At 55.1% G+C, this 18062-nt stretch overlaps 10 protein-coding genes across 10 annotated transcripts; 3 read left to right on the plus strand and 7 right to left on the minus strand.

Annotated features, from left to right (window-relative positions):
• Positions 1-355: 355 nt before the first annotated feature.
• LAESUDRAFT_720175 (acid protease) lies at positions 356-2657 on the minus strand. Its single transcript, XM_040907771.1, has 8 exons — positions 1861-2657; positions 1725-1801; positions 1626-1665; positions 1289-1574; positions 1023-1229; positions 901-968; positions 706-846; positions 356-649 (listed from the first exon to the last, which is right to left on the minus strand). The coding sequence occupies exons 1-8, from the start codon at positions 2279-2281 to the stop codon at positions 549-551; spliced, it is 1341 nt and encodes a 446-aa protein (XP_040769851.1). The 5' UTR covers positions 2282-2657; the 3' UTR covers positions 356-548.
• A 384-nt stretch (positions 2658-3041) lies between these two features.
• Positions 3042-3230, plus strand: LAESUDRAFT_636551 (uncharacterized protein; the record flags this gene model as incomplete). Its single annotated transcript, XM_040903457.1, has 1 exon — positions 3042-3230. A coding segment is annotated over one exon (189 nt), but the record flags the coding sequence as incomplete, so codon positions are not given.
• Positions 3231-3282: 52 nt separating this feature from the next.
• LAESUDRAFT_170871 (uncharacterized protein) lies at positions 3283-4626 on the plus strand. Its single transcript, XM_040901436.1, has 2 exons — positions 3283-3673; positions 3736-4626. The coding sequence occupies exon 2, from the start codon at positions 3747-3749 to the stop codon at positions 4431-4433; it is 687 nt and encodes a 228-aa protein (XP_040769853.1). The 5' UTR covers positions 3283-3673; positions 3736-3746; the 3' UTR covers positions 4434-4626.
• On the plus strand, positions 3372-3542 carry LAESUDRAFT_640738 (uncharacterized protein; the record flags this gene model as incomplete). Its single annotated transcript, XM_040903618.1, has 1 exon — positions 3372-3542. A coding segment is annotated over one exon (171 nt), but the record flags the coding sequence as incomplete, so codon positions are not given.
• Positions 4627-4825: 199 nt separating the features above from the next.
• On the minus strand, positions 4826-6303 carry LAESUDRAFT_734001 (uncharacterized protein; the record flags this gene model as incomplete). Its single annotated transcript, XM_040910468.1, has 2 exons — positions 4826-4927; positions 5059-6303. The coding sequence occupies 2 exons, from the start codon at positions 6301-6303 to the stop codon at positions 4826-4828; spliced, it is 1347 nt and encodes a 448-aa protein (XP_040769855.1).
• A 769-nt stretch (positions 6304-7072) lies between these two features.
• On the minus strand, positions 7073-8359 carry LAESUDRAFT_734002 (uncharacterized protein; the record flags this gene model as incomplete). The annotated part of the gene is made up of 3 exons (XM_040910469.1): positions 7073-7895; positions 7952-8142; positions 8237-8359. The coding sequence occupies 3 exons, from the start codon at positions 8357-8359 to the stop codon at positions 7073-7075; spliced, it is 1137 nt and encodes a 378-aa protein (XP_040769856.1).
• A 1068-nt stretch (positions 8360-9427) lies between these two features.
• LAESUDRAFT_641508 (WD40 repeat-like protein) lies at positions 9428-11737 on the minus strand (the record flags this gene model as incomplete). The annotated part of the gene is made up of 14 exons (XM_040903666.1): positions 9428-9539; positions 9597-9867; positions 9925-9996; positions 10056-10224; positions 10281-10409; positions 10464-10489; positions 10545-10623; positions 10676-10898; positions 10953-11011; positions 11073-11178; positions 11232-11281; positions 11340-11413; positions 11471-11553; positions 11607-11737. The coding sequence occupies 14 exons, from the start codon at positions 11735-11737 to the stop codon at positions 9428-9430; spliced, it is 1584 nt and encodes a 527-aa protein (XP_040769857.1).
• A 339-nt stretch (positions 11738-12076) lies between these two features.
• On the minus strand, positions 12077-13166 carry LAESUDRAFT_641745 (heme oxygenase; the record flags this gene model as incomplete). The annotated part of the gene is made up of 3 exons (XM_040903689.1): positions 12077-12405; positions 12466-12929; positions 12985-13166. The coding sequence occupies 3 exons, from the start codon at positions 13164-13166 to the stop codon at positions 12077-12079; spliced, it is 975 nt and encodes a 324-aa protein (XP_040769858.1).
• A 46-nt stretch (positions 13167-13212) lies between these two features.
• On the minus strand, positions 13213-15612 carry LAESUDRAFT_170913 (uncharacterized protein). Its single transcript, XM_040901437.1, has 8 exons — positions 15360-15612; positions 15175-15305; positions 14616-15116; positions 14505-14565; positions 14248-14450; positions 14121-14192; positions 13683-14068; positions 13213-13624 (listed from the first exon to the last, which is right to left on the minus strand). The coding sequence occupies exons 2-8, from the start codon at positions 15284-15286 to the stop codon at positions 13601-13603; spliced, it is 1359 nt and encodes a 452-aa protein (XP_040769859.1). The 5' UTR covers positions 15287-15305; positions 15360-15612; the 3' UTR covers positions 13213-13600.
• An 819-nt stretch (positions 15613-16431) lies between these two features.
• Positions 16432-17968, minus strand: LAESUDRAFT_734008 (uncharacterized protein; the record flags this gene model as incomplete). The annotated part of the gene is made up of 4 exons (XM_040910470.1): positions 16432-16713; positions 16773-17184; positions 17237-17393; positions 17452-17968. The coding sequence occupies 4 exons, from the start codon at positions 17966-17968 to the stop codon at positions 16432-16434; spliced, it is 1368 nt and encodes a 455-aa protein (XP_040769860.1).
• Positions 17969-18062: the final 94 nt, after the last annotated feature.

Consider the following 18062-nt stretch of genomic DNA (forward strand, 5'->3'; position numbering starts at 1 on the left):
AAAAAAAAAACAACTATGCCACCGCAGGCAATTGAGCCATGAAGGACTTTCACGCATGATAGTACCAGCAGCATATGTCCGCGCCACCGCTTCCTTCATCCCATCTATTGACGTATGCCAGAGCAGCCTCCCTGGCTCATCTGGCGATGGGCTCACCTGCTTGTGAGCTCTGCGCAGGGCGTTCGAAGTTCAGCGCTGAAGAGGCCCAGGTTTTCTCACAACCGCACATGGAAGCCATTTGACAGCGTTGCAGATTCTTCAGATGTGCCTGTGCAAGTCCTTCTTCCGGCGGAGCCAGTGGGTCTTCAGCAGCGAACGAAGAAAATGCTCGGACTGAAGTGTTCGGCGCAAGAATCACTGCACAATATCCATTCTACACTAACACATAACAATTCCATCCACTGTTCCGTGTATTCCTCCATACAGTCCGTCTACCATAATCCTACAAATGCCGACGTACAATCAGATATATACCTTCATGTCATTTAGAGCTTTAAATGTCCGCTGGCAGGCACAGTCCTCGAACCGCTCGCAGAGCCCAGCACAAGTCAGTTGGTCGTCGCATCAGTGTACGGCGTGTTCGCGACCCCAACGCGCGAGTTTGTCGTGTCGAAGATGCTATAGAAGCGCTGCAGCCAACCATAGCCATCTACATCAGGCGACCGTATCAGCAGATGGCTTCAGGAAGACGGGAAGAACACGCACTGATAAAGTCCAGGCCCTGGCCAATGTCGCTCCCGAGGTCGCTCGCGACGAGGTAGATCTTGCCCTCCTCGCCGCCGATGGCCGTGTTCAGCGCACGCGGCCATATCTGCGCGTTCGCCGTAAACTCGAACTGCGTGCCCTCTGCGTCGCGCGATTCCGTCAGCAGAGAAGACGGCGAAACGCAGACGGACGCACCAATGGTGAAGTAGAGCGACTGCAGGCTGTCGTACTGTGACTGGGTGACGGCAAGCAGACCGGTGGTGCTAATCGCAAACCTAATCAGCATCCACAAACGTGAGATCCTCCGCCACGCGCACCTGTCCAGGGTGGCGCCGGTGGCCTTCTGGTATGCGTTGAACGCCGAGGTGGCGAGTAGCAAGAGGGTGGTGCCCGTGTCGACGATACCCGCGTCGTTCGTGAGCAGCGTCGTGCCCGTGCCGTACGCGACCGTCTGGTTGATGCCCCAGTAGTCCGACGCAGGTGACGTGCTCGTGATCGGCGTGTACGTGATTTCACCAGTGTACCTATAGCAAATCGCGTTTCACTATACGTGCCCAGTGGATCATCTCGAGCTCGCGCGCACCTCGACGGGTCCACGCCACCAAACGTCAGCTCGCCGTTCGCCAAGTCGGTGGTCGAGCTGGGCTCAAAGGAGATACTGATGCTCTCGACGCTGATCGAGCCCTCCGAGAATAGGTTGTCCGTCACGGTGGGCACGGTGGACGTGTTGGAGACCGTGTCCGTGGTGAGGTCGACGGGGCCGATGCCGAGGATACCGTCGACGCCGCTGAACCCGGTCGCCTTGGATGCGACACCGATCGACTGCTGCTTGATAACGAGGCTCGAGGCAATCGTCACCTGGTCGATATCTGCGGGGAGGGGTAAGTAGGATTGTGTGGGAAGGGAAGAGTGGGACGTACATTCTTCGCCGGAGAAGGAGCCGGAGCCGTAGCTGACGCTCTGGGAAGAGAAATATGGAGTGAGAACGGCTCATGCGAAACGCTTGCGCGTGAACTCACGACAGTGTCCCCGGTGTCCTTGCTGGTGCTGGTCTTTACGTACTTGTTATCAGCGCCGAGCCAAGTGTTGGAGCTGCCTATGTGCGCGCATGGCGTTAGCGAACGGGACGCACATATCCGCGATAGTTGTACATACCAGTGTCAATAAGCATGGTGTAGTTAGTGGCAGGCGAGCCGACGCCAACGGTGGCGTTGTAGTTGACACTGGCGTCGGTCACGTCGACACCGACACCGGTAGTGGAGGACGACGTGCCGGAGCCGGTATCGACGCCAGTACCTGAGCCAGTCTGGCCAGTTGCACCGCCGCCGCTGTGCTTATGGCGGTCTTCACGCTCACGCTCGCGCTCGCGCTCGTGCTCGCGGTGGCGTTCGCGGCGCTCGTGGTGATCGTGACGGTCATGCTCATGGCGGCGCCTGTGGGCAGCATTGGGCCCGTGGGGACGGATGCCGGCGAGGAGCTTCTGGGCGCGGGCGCGGTCGCTGGCGATGATTTCCTTGGCGTGGGGGAACGCGAGGCGGGTGGTGAAGGGCACGGCGCGGGCGACGATGTGCGACATGTTGTAGGTGCTAGACAAAAGTGTAGAAGACGAGAGGAAGTGGGATGGGGGGGAGGGTTATATATGCGAGGGGGGACTGAATCGGGCGAGACAGGAAGCAGTACTAGGTGTACGGCAGGCGTGCTGGGCAGAGAGGGTTGCGTCATGGAATGTGTAGCAGGGCCTGAGCGTGTGTAATGTGAATAAGCGGTCAGATCGAGCTGGTTCCGGAGGATTACTGGGAGGATGGGCAATTGCAAAGCGTTATCGCGAGGCACATAGAGGGCTCCGTGGAATGGACGGAAGGAGAAACACGGAAACGGATCCACGGTGGACGGAGAAGCAGCACGAGCCTGTGATACGATGTTTCCAGCCTGCTCGGACGGCGTTGGGCAAGGACGAACGCAGCGTCCGGTGGGATTGCTTCCGCGATCTCGGCTCTGGCTGCGGGCGATCGCGCGATCCGCAGCATCGCCGATCGCTTTGCGCTGCGCATGATGCATGCGATCTCACATGTCACAGCCCAAGCTTCATGTCGTTTGCCTTCGCAAGTCTCGCAGCGCCTGATGTCGACAGTCTCGCTCCCGTCCTCCGAGTCGTTCATCGTCCGATCCTGTACCAGAATGGTTGCTCCGAGAGACAGCCAGCAGACTGCAAGAGCTTGACATGTGCCAGCCGGAATGAGGTAAAGAGCTCGCTATATCTCTCCCTGCGCTCCGGCCTGTACGTTGCCTCAGGTGCGACTCAAACACAGGTTGAGGGAGCAGTCAGACCGTGCCGCACGTTTGCGATCGTGACCTGCTGCGTGGCCACCATCGTCGCTTGCATATGGTCCGATATTCATCCCGATGTCGTTTATCCTACTGACAGCGCCTGGAAAGCCCGACTTCTTCGAAGCGGTTTCACGATGACCGCGCTCTTAACTCAGGAATTGTACGTGTACCAGGCAGCTCTTCAATGGCAAGCCGCAGGCCGTGTTGCTCAAGGCTTAATGGCAGCTGTCTTCAGCATCACACCGGAAGGCAATCCTGGCTGATATATTCGTAAATGCGCACATTGGAAAGTGCCACCATTCCTCCATGACGAATTCCGACCATTGGGCGCGATCAAAATTCCCGAAAAATCTCAAGCGCGGGTCGCTGACACAAGCAAAGCTGACGCTCTGCCAAAGTTAACGATGGTCCTTCAGACCAGTTGGTTCGTGCTCCGGGTTGTTGCTCGGCTGGTGCAGAATTGCCCGCGACCCAACCCAAAGTGTCCACCGTCGCCTTTGCCGGGATGACTGGTGCAACGTAAGGTTTCTGCTTGCACAAGCCACTCAACGTTGCGTGCCCGCTTATCATGTGGGTCGTGTCGCAACGGGAAGTCCAAACAGATCCCTTTCAACAAATATCTGCCCAGAAGAATATCTAGGTGTGGTCAGATGCTTCTATCCACTTCCCTCCCGATACTTGGAGAACTAACGGATAACGTAGGAGTATTGAACATGGACCTCCCACACTGTGCGTGCTTTACAAATATTCACGTAAGTTACCTTCTTCAAACAAGTAATCTGCTCATCGAAGAAGTTCGGGCACGCATCTCGTCGCCCATTCATGATCTGCCGGTATGGCGTTGTCAGGCTCAAGTTGAGCCCTTCCGCCACGAGCGCGGAACAGCTTCTCCCAACGGCACTGTATCCATGGCCAATGCACGTCCTGCGAGTCATCATCTACGCAGCGATGATCCCCTTCCACATTTCGCGTTCCGCATACTTATTAGGCTCCTCCTGGCAGATACTGACACAGACAGGTATCCGGATGACGGATGCTGGCTCACCAGCTGCCACCGGCAAGTGCGATTTCATCCCACGCGTCGTCATCGCCTTTTCCACAGACTCTCTTTGGACGTCGCTTGGTGTGCGCATTTCTCTATTGTGTCGGAGCAATGGCTTTGGCGAAGCTGCTCTCTGGCGGTTTGCGACTTCTCATTACTCGCATTCATTCTTCCTTTGCTAGTCTGTGTTAGGCCCGAACATGCTCGGTTTCTTTCACGTATCTTATATCTGGCAAGTAACACTATTCCTTGCTGTAGACACCCTATGCTCTCTTCCCGCGGCAGGTGCCTACCAACCCGTCTCATGGACCGCTGGCAGATTCATGCCGCAGATCTGAATTTCAACGTGTATCCATAATACTCTCGAAGTGTTGTGTAGATCCGTTCTCTTGCAACGCACTACTAAAGCTAACCTAAACGTATGGATACAATGCTCACTGGCCTCGCACGACGGGTCACGATAAACACTTTCCATCCATAGTCCTTGTAGCTAGATTGAGGTACAGCACATCTTCCTATAATACATCGTGCATTGTTCATGTTCATGTATGACACCGATACCTAGTCCGTGCAACCAATCCAATGTACTACCGTCCAAACCATCCAACACGAGCCAAGGTCCGACGAAAGCAAAACAAATCGAACGTCTCGAGCCCAATACAATGCAGGGGTTAAGTGCCGAGCAATACGACCTACCCAGCGCGCTCAACCTCTCGAGAGGCGCTCCACTCTCGAGATACAACCTACAAACTAACGACCGCCACCCTCCGCGGCCCCGCTTCCCCGCCGGCTACATGCCGCAACCGCGAACCGATCTTCTTCAGCTTTCTCCAGCACTTGAGTTTCTTCAGCCTATGCCACACATTGCGCCTTCGCACACCCGTTCTAACTCCGCGCGACGACCCTACCGGCAGCAGAGCCACCGTGTTCGCCTGTTTCGCATTGTGTTTCCGTTCCCCCTCCTGTGCTCCCTCCCCACTCACATTCGTCTTGATCCTGCCCGTCTCCTCCCACGCCGCTGACGTCTTCTTCGCCCAACACCCCGCCCCGCCGCCGACGCGATCGAGCCAGTCCGTGCGCGCCTCGCGGAAGCCGTACCCCTCCTTCTCGCGCGTCGGGAGGTACAAGAAGCGCGCGTCGTGCCGCATCTGCGCCTCGTGCGCCAGCGCGGCGAAAACGCGCATCACGTCCGCGTCGCCGCGTACGTCCATGCAGCACGAGCAAAAAAAGTCGGACGCGGCGGTCGGAGGCGGCTGGATTGCGAACATGTGCAGGTCGGGGGTCGATCGGAGTGAAGATGGCAGAGATGAGGAGGAATGTGGGTGTGAATGTGGCGGACTGGAGGGGAGAACGCGTGCCCACGTAACGCACTGTGCGACGACTGCATCAGCGGGCAGAGGGGGATGGGACGAGGCGGACGCGAACGTGGGAAGAGGAGGGAGGGCGAGGATCTGCGGGACGATGTCGCGCTCGACGCATTCCGCGTGCAAGACCTCGGCGACGCGCTTCGAGCCCCACATGTCGAGCATAGAGAGGCGGAGATGAGTCAGCACGGGCGAGAAGGCGCGCACGAGCGCGTGTGTCGCGTCGGTGCCATACACGAATCCGTGGAAAGAACATGCGAGATGCAGTCGGCGCAGTTGTGGGCGGGCGCACCACGCTACTCCAGCCTTGGTCGAACCGGCGCTATTGATGGACGCAACCGTGGCCCGGTCGTCGTTGAATTTATCATCACGGATATCATCAAGGGATACCTGTGAGGGTGTACACCGCGCTCGGACAGTGAGTTCGGAGAGCACAGGCAGCGGGACGCGCAGAAGCCCCTCAATGCAGTGCGCGCTGGTGAAGAACGGATCAAACGCCACGAACGTCAGCGTCTGCAATGTCGGCGCTGCGTATCGGAGGATCTCGCTCTGGTAGAGCGGCCAGTCGTCGCAGGGGCTTCCGGGCCAGCAGCTGTCGTGTGCTTCGTTGCATGTACGGGTGGAGAGGAAGAGATGGTGGATCGGCCGGCGATGGCGGGGCTCGAGATCATAGGCGGCGAAGACGTGCGCAGCGAACCCCCGCGCCTGACGAATGCCTGAGATGGACAGGGACTGCCATTGGAAGGGTGAGGAGGCGGCGTGGATATAGTGCGAGACGAGGGAAAGCGAGCGACCAGTGGTGCCGTCTTCGGAGCATGCATAGGCAAAGATGATCGCGAGCACTTCCGGCGGGCATTTCTTCATGGTTGCTGGGGATGCTGGCGACGACCGACGAGACGTAGTTATAACCCGGTGCACAAGATGGGGGCAAAACGGCGGGCGGAGATATAGCTATAGAGAGAGAGATAGGGCGCTGATCTCTCGGACGCACGGTGGGCTTTTACATGCGAAAAATGATGTGCGCTCCGAGGGCGGTGTGATGCGATTGGAAAGGTCAGTCGTCCGTGATAGCATACGGCAGCGGGAGATGGGGAAGGAGGAAGGACATGATGGCACGGACGGCGAGCGCACTCGGGTCCGAAGTAAGGGAGCGCAGACGATGCGATATTCAGTGCAGCACGTCACCGGCCCTGCGCTGCACGAGCGAGAGAGATACAAATTACGAGCGTAGCCTCGACACTGCTCCTGACCGGAACCAGAGTCCGTCAACCACATCTTGATGTGGGATGAGCTGGAGGCGCAGGTCCATGATCGATGTATCCCAACGTTCAGCCTGAGGCAGTACCCGAACCCAGAGCTCGTCGTCCTCGTAAGATCTCGTAAGATACAAGTCTGTGATGATAATCATTTTGCGGTATCCTGCAGCGAACGTTGTTTGGGCATGACAGAAGGAGTTGAGGCATGCTCCGCGTGGGGAAGGTCCACATTTGTGATGGGAACGACGATCATGTAAGAATACAGAGGGTATCTGGACATATAACATCAAAACCAGTACAAGATCCTCACAGCGCAATCGTAAGTAGCCACATGTACCCAACAGCAAAACCGTCAAAACAAAAGCAACACAAGCAGCTTAGAAATCGTCAGCAAAGTAATCCGTCAGCGTTTCCTTGAATTCTCGCACTCGCAACCTCGTCACCATCAGAGCGCTCTCCTTGCAATGCGGCAGGCCGTCCACGATGCTCTGCAACTGAGAATCTTCGACCAGCACTTTGACCATGTTCTCGGCCGCCGTGAGCTTCGCCAAAACGTCCTCCTTCTGCAGCCCGGGGATCACCTCCGTGCCCCTCTCAAGTACCGCCTTCCATAGCAGGCCCCACAGCTTTGCGCACCGCTGCTGGCTCGTACACCGCGCATTATGCGCGATCGGCGGCGGCTGCCCAGGCAGTGCCTCCCACATCTTCGTCAGCGCATGATAGCCACTTAGCAAGCGCACCCGCTGGTCCCGCGTCAGCATAGGCTCCAGCTCCCAGTGCGCACGTCCCTTGAGCATCATCGCATGGTACGCCAGCCCGAGGATCGGCCGCAGGTTGAGGCGCTCCGCGGTGACGATCGCGAGCGCGAGGTCCTTGCCATCGCCAATGATCTTCTTCCACCGCGCAAGCGCGAGCTCCAGCAGGTCTGGCCGCTCGCAAAGTGCGGCGAGCTCGGTAATTTGCACAAGTGACGGCGCCTCGTGCGCGAGCGGGGACGACGTATGTGTGGGTCCCGGGAGCGTCGGCGGGCTCGTGGCTTGGATGGCGTCGAATGCGCCTGCGCGCGAATAGTAACCGTGCAGCGCGCCAAGCACCCAGGTCTCGATGTGCCGAAATTGGTACTTGTGCGCCATCCGTGCGAGGTTCACGAGCTGGGTGCTGTTCGCTTCGGAGGTCATCGCCAGCATAAGCTCGTGAGGTCTGGAATCCGATGCCCATGTTAGGGGCTTCGAATCATGCTGCGGAATATAGCTCACAGAGCATACAACGCCCACAGCAAAGCGCGGAACTCGTCCGCGCTGTCGCCTTGTAGTCGTATTGGGTTGTCGTCGCTATCGCCCTCGGTGACGGTCATGCTGCAATCTGAGCGCGCCGACTCCGTTTCCGTGGTAAGCTGGAACATGGCCTCGAAAGCGGATTTGTCCTTCATCAGAATAGACCTGTGTACCTGCGAAGAAGTCAGTCCGCGAGCCTTTACGTGTCCTGCCAGCACCCTCCTCACGGAGACGACCTTGAGACGGACGCTCAGGAGCAGCACGCACCTTGAAAAGCGTATTGTCCACCAATAGCACCGTGTTCCCATCCGATATGTAGTATACAGGGTCCCTGCTGGGCCCAGGAATCGATAACTTGAGCATCTCATCGTGCAGAAACGAGTTCGCCATCGTCATGAGCGGGCTGTCCGGCTGGAGCGGTTCGTGTTCCTGGTGCTGGTCCATCTAAGCGGCGGCTGCGAGGTTTATGTCGTAACGTCGTGCCAGCGAGTCGACCACACGTGCTGGAAGATCCTCGAGGAGAGGGCGGTGCCGTCGAAGCTGGCTATGCAGAGCCCCGAATTGTCATGAAGGAGGAGCAGACTTACGGCATAGCGTTGCTGATACCGATAGGCGCTCGGGCTGCCCCTGAGGCTCTCTGAGGCTCGCAGGGCTGCCTCTTCCGCTGCGATACAGCTCAGCAGCGTCTTTGGTCATTATTGACATTATTGACTGTGACCAGCTGGGCGGTGTATACTCTCTGATTGATATCGCGCGTGCAGCGCGTGGCCTAGTAAGCGGCTGCGAATATGCATCATCCACGCTCATCGCAAATTCCGTTTCACCTTTCTCTTGCGCCCAAGGGTCGCATTAGGACTATATCTGCAGTTGTCACTGCCGCATTTACTCACGGACCTCGTGCTGAATGGGTCGGAAGGCATTGTGAAGATGCCATAAATGCCAAAAAGAGTTCAACAATGACCCTGCAGACGTAATATGCTGTTTCGAGGTGTATTTACCGTTCCTTCAGCACATTCTCGCATAGCCTCCCTCTAGCAAGTGCAAAAGCCAAAAATCTGTAACTATCTAACTGACTCAAAAGTCCCATACCTCTCTCTGAGATTAATAATAAGGGTAATCAAGTCTCACTCTATCTCTATCTATTAAAATTGCCTGGACTTATGGAGATGACTGAGGTGATAGAAAAGCAGCTCACTGAGGTGCTGGGGAATTACTTTCTAATTAAGTGGTCCAAGCAGTGGCCATTTCTTCGTTGCGGTTCCACTTCAGAGTCTCCAGAAAAATGCATCCCATTTGCTCACACTCTTTCAGGGTTTGCTAACATTGCACTTTCCAAATTATATTCCTTGAATCTTCCTTTTGATATACATGCAACGACTAGGGGGCGTGAATCTGATACGTTGTTATGGGCAACCTGCCTTGAGATGCGAAGTTGCTCAAGGGATCTCTTTGCTTGAACTAAACTACAGTCGTTTCTTCAGATGCATCATCACTGTCATGCTCTTCCTCCAACGTCTCGTTGCAGCGCCGTATAGTGAAGACATCTGCGCTGCCTTCTTGGCGCAAGATCCTGATATAGGCTTAACATTGTCGACCGGACCAGGTACCATTGCAGTATAACACTCACTCGTCGAATAGGGCAATGGCCCTGCTGTCGTCATTATCGTCCGTATCATTTGATTGGCCACCAATCAATCCCATAGCATGTAGGACAAGCCTGCGCCTCTCAACGGTACTGGGAGGTAGCGAGCGCACCTCAGTTGGCGTAAGGGGCAAATTGACTGCAGATGGTGAGGTAGGCGTCGAGCTGTGCAGTATGATGTCGCGCTCGATGCCGGACGTAATAATGTATGGATAGTGCGGGTGCATCAGGGCAGTGTTGACGATAGATTGATGACCTGTCACATTGCATTCGGTGAGACTGTGGAATAGCGGTGATCATAGGGGTTGCGAACCTGTGATCCTGCAAAGCGGTGCATTCAGTTGATAGGGAACGTAGCAAGTTCCAGATTTAGGGGCTCTATATCCTTGTACACATAATATCAACTTCACGATGTTCTGTCACATCGCAAGGGATATTCCCTACCAACAGTCTCCGAGTTTCCGGAATTTGTCCAGATACTCGCATCATGACTTTCTCTCCGGTCGACGAGAGCCATTGGATCGGGAATCCTCCACACGTAAGCTCGGAAGTCATCGGAGCCTGCACAGTAGAGATGATCATTGCCCATTCCAGGGCCGCCGAATGATCCATGCTGGGAGGACACTGTTTGCTATCTCAGGCGGACTGTGCGACAACGTGCGCCCGCACCTTAATCGTGCATCCATTCGAATATGTCCGTTCTGCTGAGTGTTCAAGCGGCCCGGTAGAAAGAGCTTCTCCACTGCAGACAGCGATAGGGTACGGATCAGTCACGGAGTAGATTGTCGGTAGGTAGTGCTAGGACAGTATGAGCGATCTGACACCCAGGACTCGTTATCATATTATGCTCACCATCATGGTAGCTGCCAGCTTGGTTCCTGCGTAAGGCGTCAAGCAGATGTCATGTAGCATGAGACGTAGCAGTCATCTAACCTGTGCTGTCGAATGTTACGCTGCTCACTTCTGGATTACAAAGCCATGGAAATGACGGTTTCGTAATGGTCGTCACATACTGCGTAGCCGATGAGCTCTGAATGGGCACTCTGCTCCTGAGAGCCACTTACGGTTTGAACGATGCCATTCTGCCTTCTCCGGCACAGGGGACCAAATGCAATGCGCGTGTCCCGTAGACAGACTTGTCCCCGACTGTCGCTTGTCACAAAGATGTTGTGCATAGTCGGGTGGAACTGGAGCCCAGTGAACTCTGCATCGTGCTGCAGTGTACCTTGCGCTCTCGTGAGGCGGCTGTCGGCCCTAGCGTCGTGCATGATGATGCGGCCATCTTCCCTAACTCCTCGGTTCACTCAGCAAGCGCGGATGGTACACCGCCAGCGCACTTACCCGGCGCTCATGAAGATGTCATCTTGTTCAGGATGACAGGAGATCGCACGGATGCTGTCCTACCAACATGAAGATGAGTTCGTTAGTGTGTGTTATATTCATCGCCACACCCTGAACTACCTCATGCTGCCTGAATACGGCGTCTGGAGCATGCGACTTTTGTGGTCCAGGAGGTGCTGATTCGATGCCCAAGTCATACCGGATAATGGCATTATCTGTATCCCCCCTGATTTGCGAAAATGAGAAGTTTTATCCAATCCGGCGATAAGCTTCACTCACGTATATAGGTGCTGGTTCGTCGCAGAGAAAGCGACAGCAAACACATTCGCCTGCATGGGCCAACAAAGAAGGTTTAACGGAGGTCGCTCCAAACAGCGATGGACGCACTGTGTGGCCATGAAACATCCGTGATGGGGTATGCAGGTCGTCCTGGTGGAAATCCCAGAGCAGGATGTGAGGATCTGCGAGATTGAGTGAATACAGCAGAGCTCTGCGACAAGCAATTCAGAACTGCGTACCATCGCCACCGCTAGCAAGCCACCTGCCATCCCCATTAGAGAATGCAAGGGAGTTGACGCATGAAGCATGCCCTCGAAGCCTCCTGGAACACAAAGTCTAAGAGATTAGAAGTTCACTCATCTGGAGATGTTTCACCTTGAGAAAGGGAATCCCCTCTCCATCAAACGGTCCATCTTATAAATCCTATGTCGTTTGAGCACCGATGGATCAGAGTGACTTGACGGTCCAAGAGGCAGTCCAATCCATTGCGGATGCCACGCAGACATATTGTCCAGCACAGATGGGCGGATACAGATAATATATGTAATCTTTTACGACCATAGAATCATATCAGAGGATGTGCGAGCACTGCAGACGAAAGTGTACATGGAAGTAGGAATTGGCTGTGGCCATGAGCATGTGGCCGGGATGCACTTTGTAGTAACTCCTACTCATTCCGATACACAATCAAAGCATTGCATGTTGCCGCTAATTTGCGTCTAGATCACAGCAACAACCAAGTGACTGAGGTACCGCGAATGCAAAGTACTGTCGACCCAGCCAGCAGTGCGTAGAATAGCTACAGCATGTCCAACGAAATGTATGCTTGGGCAACAGCGACAAAATCACCGACCAGTCAGCCAATCTCTCAGCATCTCCAGCTTCGCGTATCCCCTCTCCCCAGTGAACCCGCCCACTACGAGGATTAGATGCGCAAGGGACATCGCCGCGATGACTGCGATGACAGACGACAGCGAATACGTCTTTTCCGGCTGCTTCGTCTCCTCGAATATCACCTTGGATGGCTCGGAGTGTTCTTCGGCGACGGGAGTCATAGGTTCGCCTAGTGGAGGACGAGCGGGCTCGGTAGACTTCAGTGTAGATGGCATGTTGAGGCACGAGAATAGGCCAGCGTTCAGCAGGTACACTTTGTTCGCCTCCTCGATAAGAGCCGCTTAGAGATTGGGCGTCATGAACTGCAATAAGCAATGTAATAACCGCACGCAGCACATACCTTTAAGCTCTCGGTTGTCGCCGACCGACTTATCCATCTGACGCCGATACCACTCCTTTATCTTCTTCATGTCACCCATGTTCGCGCGCTCCATGCCATCGAGCTGCTTGAACTCGAAGAACGAGACACCTGCTCCGTCAGTTAAGTCGTACGCCTTGACGATCCTGTTCCTGATGATCTGGCCACCACTGAGATCGCCGAGGTACCGCACATATGCATGCGCCAGCAGAGGCGCAGGGTCGCCAGACCGCGCGATAGACTGTATCTGCGAGACATAGTCGGTGAGTGCAGCCGGAGGGTCGTCCATCAGTGCGGCATGTATAGGATGTGGCTTCCAATCGGTCGTCCGGAGAAAGTGGCTTATGTCTGCGGAAAGACTTGGTACCCGAGCGAGCAGAACAGGATTGTGTACGATCGACAACACTGGATGCGTGGCATGCTGCTCGAGCCCCTGCTCGAGCGCGCTAGGAGACTCTCGGTGAGCTGTTCGCGCATAGGAAGCTTGCAAAGATCACACACTCATACACGTGCCACAGCATCATCATGAACCGGACATACTCCTCCCTGTCTAGCTCACCCCGAGCAAGCCACGACGCGCCACGACTCTTCTCGACTGCATCGTGCGCCGCTGCGGTGCTAATGCGCAGCAGAGTCGAAATTGGCAACGAGAAGTCGATTTCAACGGCAGACTGAGTCGCCATTATCAAGACACGAAGATACACGTAGGAGGAAGGGAGAGAAATGAAGTAAAGACAGGAAAGCGGGAATATAAAGGAGACGCAAGCCCAGCTGCGTGACGAATTCAAGTTGAAGCGGAACGCGAGAGGGACAGTCAATGCAACCGCGGCTGTAGTGAGGTCCAGGCGATCATATCTTATCAGATAAACTACCTCAGCCACTCAGGCACATCTATCTCGTTGCCTCACGGCAGACACATACGGATGTCCGACTAGCTATGCAGATGAGTCACATTATGTTGAACAAGGACTAACAGACGTGAGTCTAAGGTAGGTGGTTCACACTCAGCGGTGAGTGGGCTCAAGGTTGGTGACTTCGGGAAGATGCCGGAAAGATGAAGCCTAAAGGAGAGTACAGTGTCCCTCAAAGGAAAGCAGATCCAGAAGGATACGTAATATTACGGCGACTCTGCAGGGAAGAGCTGCGATTCGGCATCAGTCAGCTACCATTAACTCCGGTAGTACAACTTCATCACTTACCCTGACAGCCTTTACATCTCTGGAGATGTGCCCTGGCGGAGTAGACATAGGCCTCGCAAGCTCCCTCGCGGCCGTGCCCACATCCTCCGGCTCTGCGCGAGAATCCTCGCTCGATTCGCAATCGTAGTCAAGCAAGGTATCGCCGTAGAGGATTCTGTGAGCAGAATAGCCCAGGCCTTCACCCGTGAGCTCGCTCGGAGGAACGATGGTAAGCTTCTTGGCCTTCCTGATGCGTCCACGACGCGATGTGGGTGGCATATGTGGTGGTGGTGTCGATGTATAGGCATGTGGGGATGGGGAGGAAAGAGCCTCGCGGGCATTCGGTTCGCCGTCGACGTCGTCCCTTGACGTCGTCCCTTGACAAGATGCGGGTGATTCTTCGCGATCTACGTGTGAGAAGTCAGCACATGCAACGGAACGAACCGAAGCGTTACCAACCATTGCGATGTGCGTACGTACAGTCGTCGCCTTCTGTGCAGTGACCTGCGAGGTAGTCTCGGCACACTTTCCCTGCAAATTGGCAATGTCAGACATTGCCTATACAACACCTGCCGAGATGACCTACGTTGGCCGCCCATCATGACGCCACCACCAATTACACGCCACATCACAGGATAAAAGTTCTTCTTGTGACATTCCTCCAGCGGGCTGGGTGGCTTCACGGGCAGCGCAGATCTCTGCGATATCTCATTGTTCTCCGCATCGTCATCGACAGACAATGATCCCTCCGCGTTATTGCAAATGGTGGTTACCCGAGATTCATGGATGCTTTCGAATGGATCAGTTCGGATGGGAATCCCCAGAAAGTATGGATGGACCCACAAATTGCACCTGTCACCCTTGACACAGGAACCGTTAGCGGCATAGAACTTGCAGGGCTTCGCTATTAGGTGCATCAGGCTTCGCACTGCTGCGAGAACTGGAAATGCTCACTCCTATACAAGCTTCTGTACGAATGAGCTTGACCTTGGGCGCGCGAGTTCGAAGAAGAGGATGATGGGGACCTTCCGCCTGCTAGCTCGCTTCTGTCCTGCGTGAAAGCGGAAGCACTGTTTGGAGTTGATGACGTAAAAGGCGGTGCAGGAGGGTAGGCGTGGCCGACAATGTCTACGACTGTATGCATGCCGCCGAAGCCCATTGGCGATATCGGTGATGCCTCCTCAGTATGTATGCTAGCGGCCTCAGACGATGAGGCATCGAAACTCGATGCATCTGATGCCGCTGATGCCGGAGACGCGGGCATCATGACGTTGGAGTATTGGGGGAAGGCCGCGTCTGTGGGGGACCACACGGGATATGGCGATGGGGCAAAGTATATCGGGGACGGCATGTAGTATGGCGGTGAGGACACGCAAACCGGCGAGTATTCATGCGCGTACGAACAGTACCGTCCCAAGGGGGTATGGCTGAGAGGGTAATTGTAACCAGGCTCCGCTGTTATATGCGAATCCGATGAGTAGGTTCACGAGAACGCGCTTAGGCTACGGCTCACTGCGAGAAGTCGGATGCAGATGGCGCTTGAGCACATAGTCTGCGACTTTGCAGCCTTGTTTTTGCTCGTAAACAGTCGGCCCATTCCCGAAGCTCATGATAAGTGAGGTCATTGGGTAGCTCGAGTGCGCTCTATAAAACAATCTCAGCCAGAGCCCAGGATGCATATAACCACATCCTACTCACCCGCTTCAGCAACAGACGAAAGAGCGGAATGTCCTCACATTTCCTCCCATCCAGCGCACACTTATAACTCAGGTGCGAGACTCGAAACTTGGCCATAACGCCCCCTCGCGCTTAGTCATATACGAGTATCCGTTCGGTCGATGCGCTTTTTTGTACGCGGCGACATCTCGATCTCTTGAAAACCAGATCGAAGCTGGCCGAACAAAGCGCGAACAATAAGACGAGCCTGCTGAGAGCACATTCCGACGCTGGCCACGTTTCTGCTCGCAATTGTCCTCTACGGCATTTGCAAGCGGACAGACAGGTAAATTAACGGGCATGTCGAGGTAAGGCGAGTAGCAGCGACTTGCCTCTTTCCCTGTCATGACGACGTTGAGAGTGAACCAGCGGGGAACCCGCCTGTTCTGGCCACACGGTTCCTTGTGGCTGGATAACAATAAGGAAGATGCTAAGCCATCTAAGGAGAAAAGTTGGAAATCGCGGGAATCAAGGAAATTTGGTGATTCTGGATAGAGCGATTCTGAGCGGCGAGTCCTTTACAGGCTGTCGAGCTCCCAAGACTAAGATCTGGTTGAGATGCGGCTTTTGTTCAAGTCTATCAAGAGTGCTGCGCAACTGATGAAGAGATTGTTTCGCGTGAAGTGCAAGCGCACAAGGAGGCCGCAAGGCAGCTGACAATGTACAATGACCATATACCAATGAACAAGCGAGAGGAGTGAGCCTCCGGCAGTCGGAGACGGCGGCGGATAAGAGGAGAGATATTCTTTGGATATCGCTTGTGCAGGTAGAAAACGAAGCAGATTACAGCCATTGAGTGGAGGATAGTGAACTCATTAGCTCCTAAGCTATACCGAACACCCGAACAAGACTTGAACATTAAGCATTTAAATGACGTTCATTACCGTACATTTCGTTTGAGACTTCTCCCTTGATTGACAATCCTATGCATTCATTGAATTAGCATGATGGTAGGTTCTTGCTTGTAGGGTATGGATCGTGAGGGTCGTAAGTGATACAGGGGGCGTGATGATGATACAGATGAATGCGGCAAAGAGTTAAGAGTTGTGTGGGGTCATGACTCTCCACTATGCCGGTGAGCAGTGTTGTCCTGCAGCAGGGGCGTCCGTTCGGAGGGCTCAGGCGATGGTGAGGTGGGTGGCAATGGTGAGGTGGGTGGCAATGGTGAGGTGGGTGGCAATGGTGAGGTGAGTGGCAATGGTGAGGTGGGTGGCAATGGTGAGGATGCAGGTGCCGGAGTGGACGCGTGGTCATCAGCCTCGGAATGAAGTTCAACGGGGGCATGGTGTGATGGAGGAGGGTGAGATTGTGTTACGTCAAGCTTGCAGACGGGGCACTACGCAAGAGATGCTATCAAAAAAAATTACAGCTTGCCAAGATGAACGGCATGCCTACCAGTTTCTTTTTGTGTATCAGCCATTCGTCCACCTCATCCAAATGGAACATGTGATAACACGGCAGCACGCGGACGCGGTCGCCCTTCGCAAAGTTCTCTAGGCAGATCGCGCATTCATCCTGCTCCTCGACCCATGCGGGGAGCTCGACGTCATGCGAGGTCGACGGATGTGCGTCCAATGGGAGCCCCTGCTCGACATCGCGCTCAGCATCGGCGTTCTCGAGTGGGAAGGTAGGCTCATGCTTCTCCCAACCTGTACCTGTCCAAACACGCCATGGGAAGCTGTGCACAATGTCCTCGGGAGCACGGTCACGCTGTGCCGCACGAACTGCGCGGAAGCGATGCACAAGAAGCGTGATGAAAGTGAGAAGGGAGGGAAGGAGGAGGATGATTACGAAGGTGATAAAAGGCCTGAGACAAAACAGTCAGATTTTAGTGTGGACTGCGAGAAAGTGGAACCCACGAATACCATTCCCAGGCTGAGAACTCCGTGCTCAGCAGAATAGAGTGAGTCTTGAGCCCGCCGTGGGTCGTGTTTGAAGAGGAGATCATGGACAGCAGCTCAACGTAGTCCCAATACTTGATGAACGTGGCAGCGATCGTCACATCGGAAGAGTCGCCTGTATGAAAGGTAATGTTACCGTCCTCCGTACGGTGATTGCGTCAACCAAGACCTACGTTCGCTGTACATGTTCAAGAGAGCATCTGGATTCTCTTTGTCTCCACCAACTACCACTGCTCGTGCCCCGAGACGCTGAGCCTGCCGCGCCTTCTCAACAAAGGGGCAGCCGCCTCTCTGCACGAGAGCGATCCAGGACTCGGTCGGGTCGGGTTTGTGAGGACCGCTCGCACATAGTTCCGGGCAGCCCTGAATGGGATTCGGCTTATAATAATGAGACGAGTTTGCAGAGGGGTCGAGCGGGCAAGGTGCAGTGAATGCAGAGAGCGGGATCACATAGCCCAGGAGAGGGTCAATCAGCTCCGCACCGAAAGAAGCGGGGCGAGCGGGAAAGGTGACGGGTGGCGAGCGGTCGACGATGGACACGGTGCCATCCGAGGCCCATGCCCAGCCCCAAAGCCAGCTGCCGTCCTCCCTGGCGCCGCTGGAGAGTTTGTATAGCCAGTCAACGGGATGTGCATGCGCGTGTACCGCAAGATGGGCGAAAAGTACGAGGAGCGTGAGGAGGCGAATCATAGGTTGTACGACGGGACGCTGGAGATGTCGAGCAGCATTAAAGGTGGGCTGGTAAGCCATGGTCGAGCCTGATGATGAGGGAGTGCACTGGGCT

The sequence above is a fragment of the Laetiporus sulphureus genome (assembly GCF_001632365.1).
Source record: "Laetiporus sulphureus 93-53 unplaced genomic scaffold LAESUscaffold_2, whole genome shotgun sequence".
Lineage (NCBI taxonomy): Eukaryota > Fungi > Basidiomycota > Agaricomycetes > Polyporales > Laetiporaceae > Laetiporus > Laetiporus sulphureus.

Excerpts from the sequence above, each read along its gene's own strand:
- LAESUDRAFT_720175 (XM_040907771.1), bottom strand. The coding sequence starts at position 2,281 with ATGTCGCACATCGTCGCCCGCGCCGTGCCCTTCACCACCCGCCTCGCG. Across the intron at positions 1,575-1,625 it reads CTCCTTCTCCGGCGAAGAAT|ATATCGACCAGGTGACGATT; the intron begins GTACGTCCCACT and ends CCCTCCCCGCAG. Across the intron at positions 1,230-1,288 it reads GGTGGCGTGGACCCGTCGAG|GTACACTGGTGAAATCACGT; the intron begins GTGCGCGCGAGC and ends GATTTGCTATAG.
- LAESUDRAFT_170871 (XM_040901436.1), top strand. The coding sequence starts at position 3,747 with ATGGACCTCCCACACTGTGCGTGCTTTACAAATATTCACGTAAGTTAC.
- LAESUDRAFT_170913 (XM_040901437.1), bottom strand. The coding sequence starts at position 15,286 with ATGACCTCACTTATCATGAGCTTCGGGAATGGGCCGACTGTTTACGAG. Across the intron at positions 14,193-14,247 it reads CGTCATGATGGGCGGCCAAC|GGAAAGTGTGCCGAGACTAC; the intron begins GTAGGTCATCTC and ends GCCAATTTGCAG. Across the intron at positions 14,069-14,120 it reads TACGTACGCACATCGCAATG|ATCGCGAAGAATCACCCGCA; the intron begins GTTGGTAACGCT and ends TCTCACACGTAG.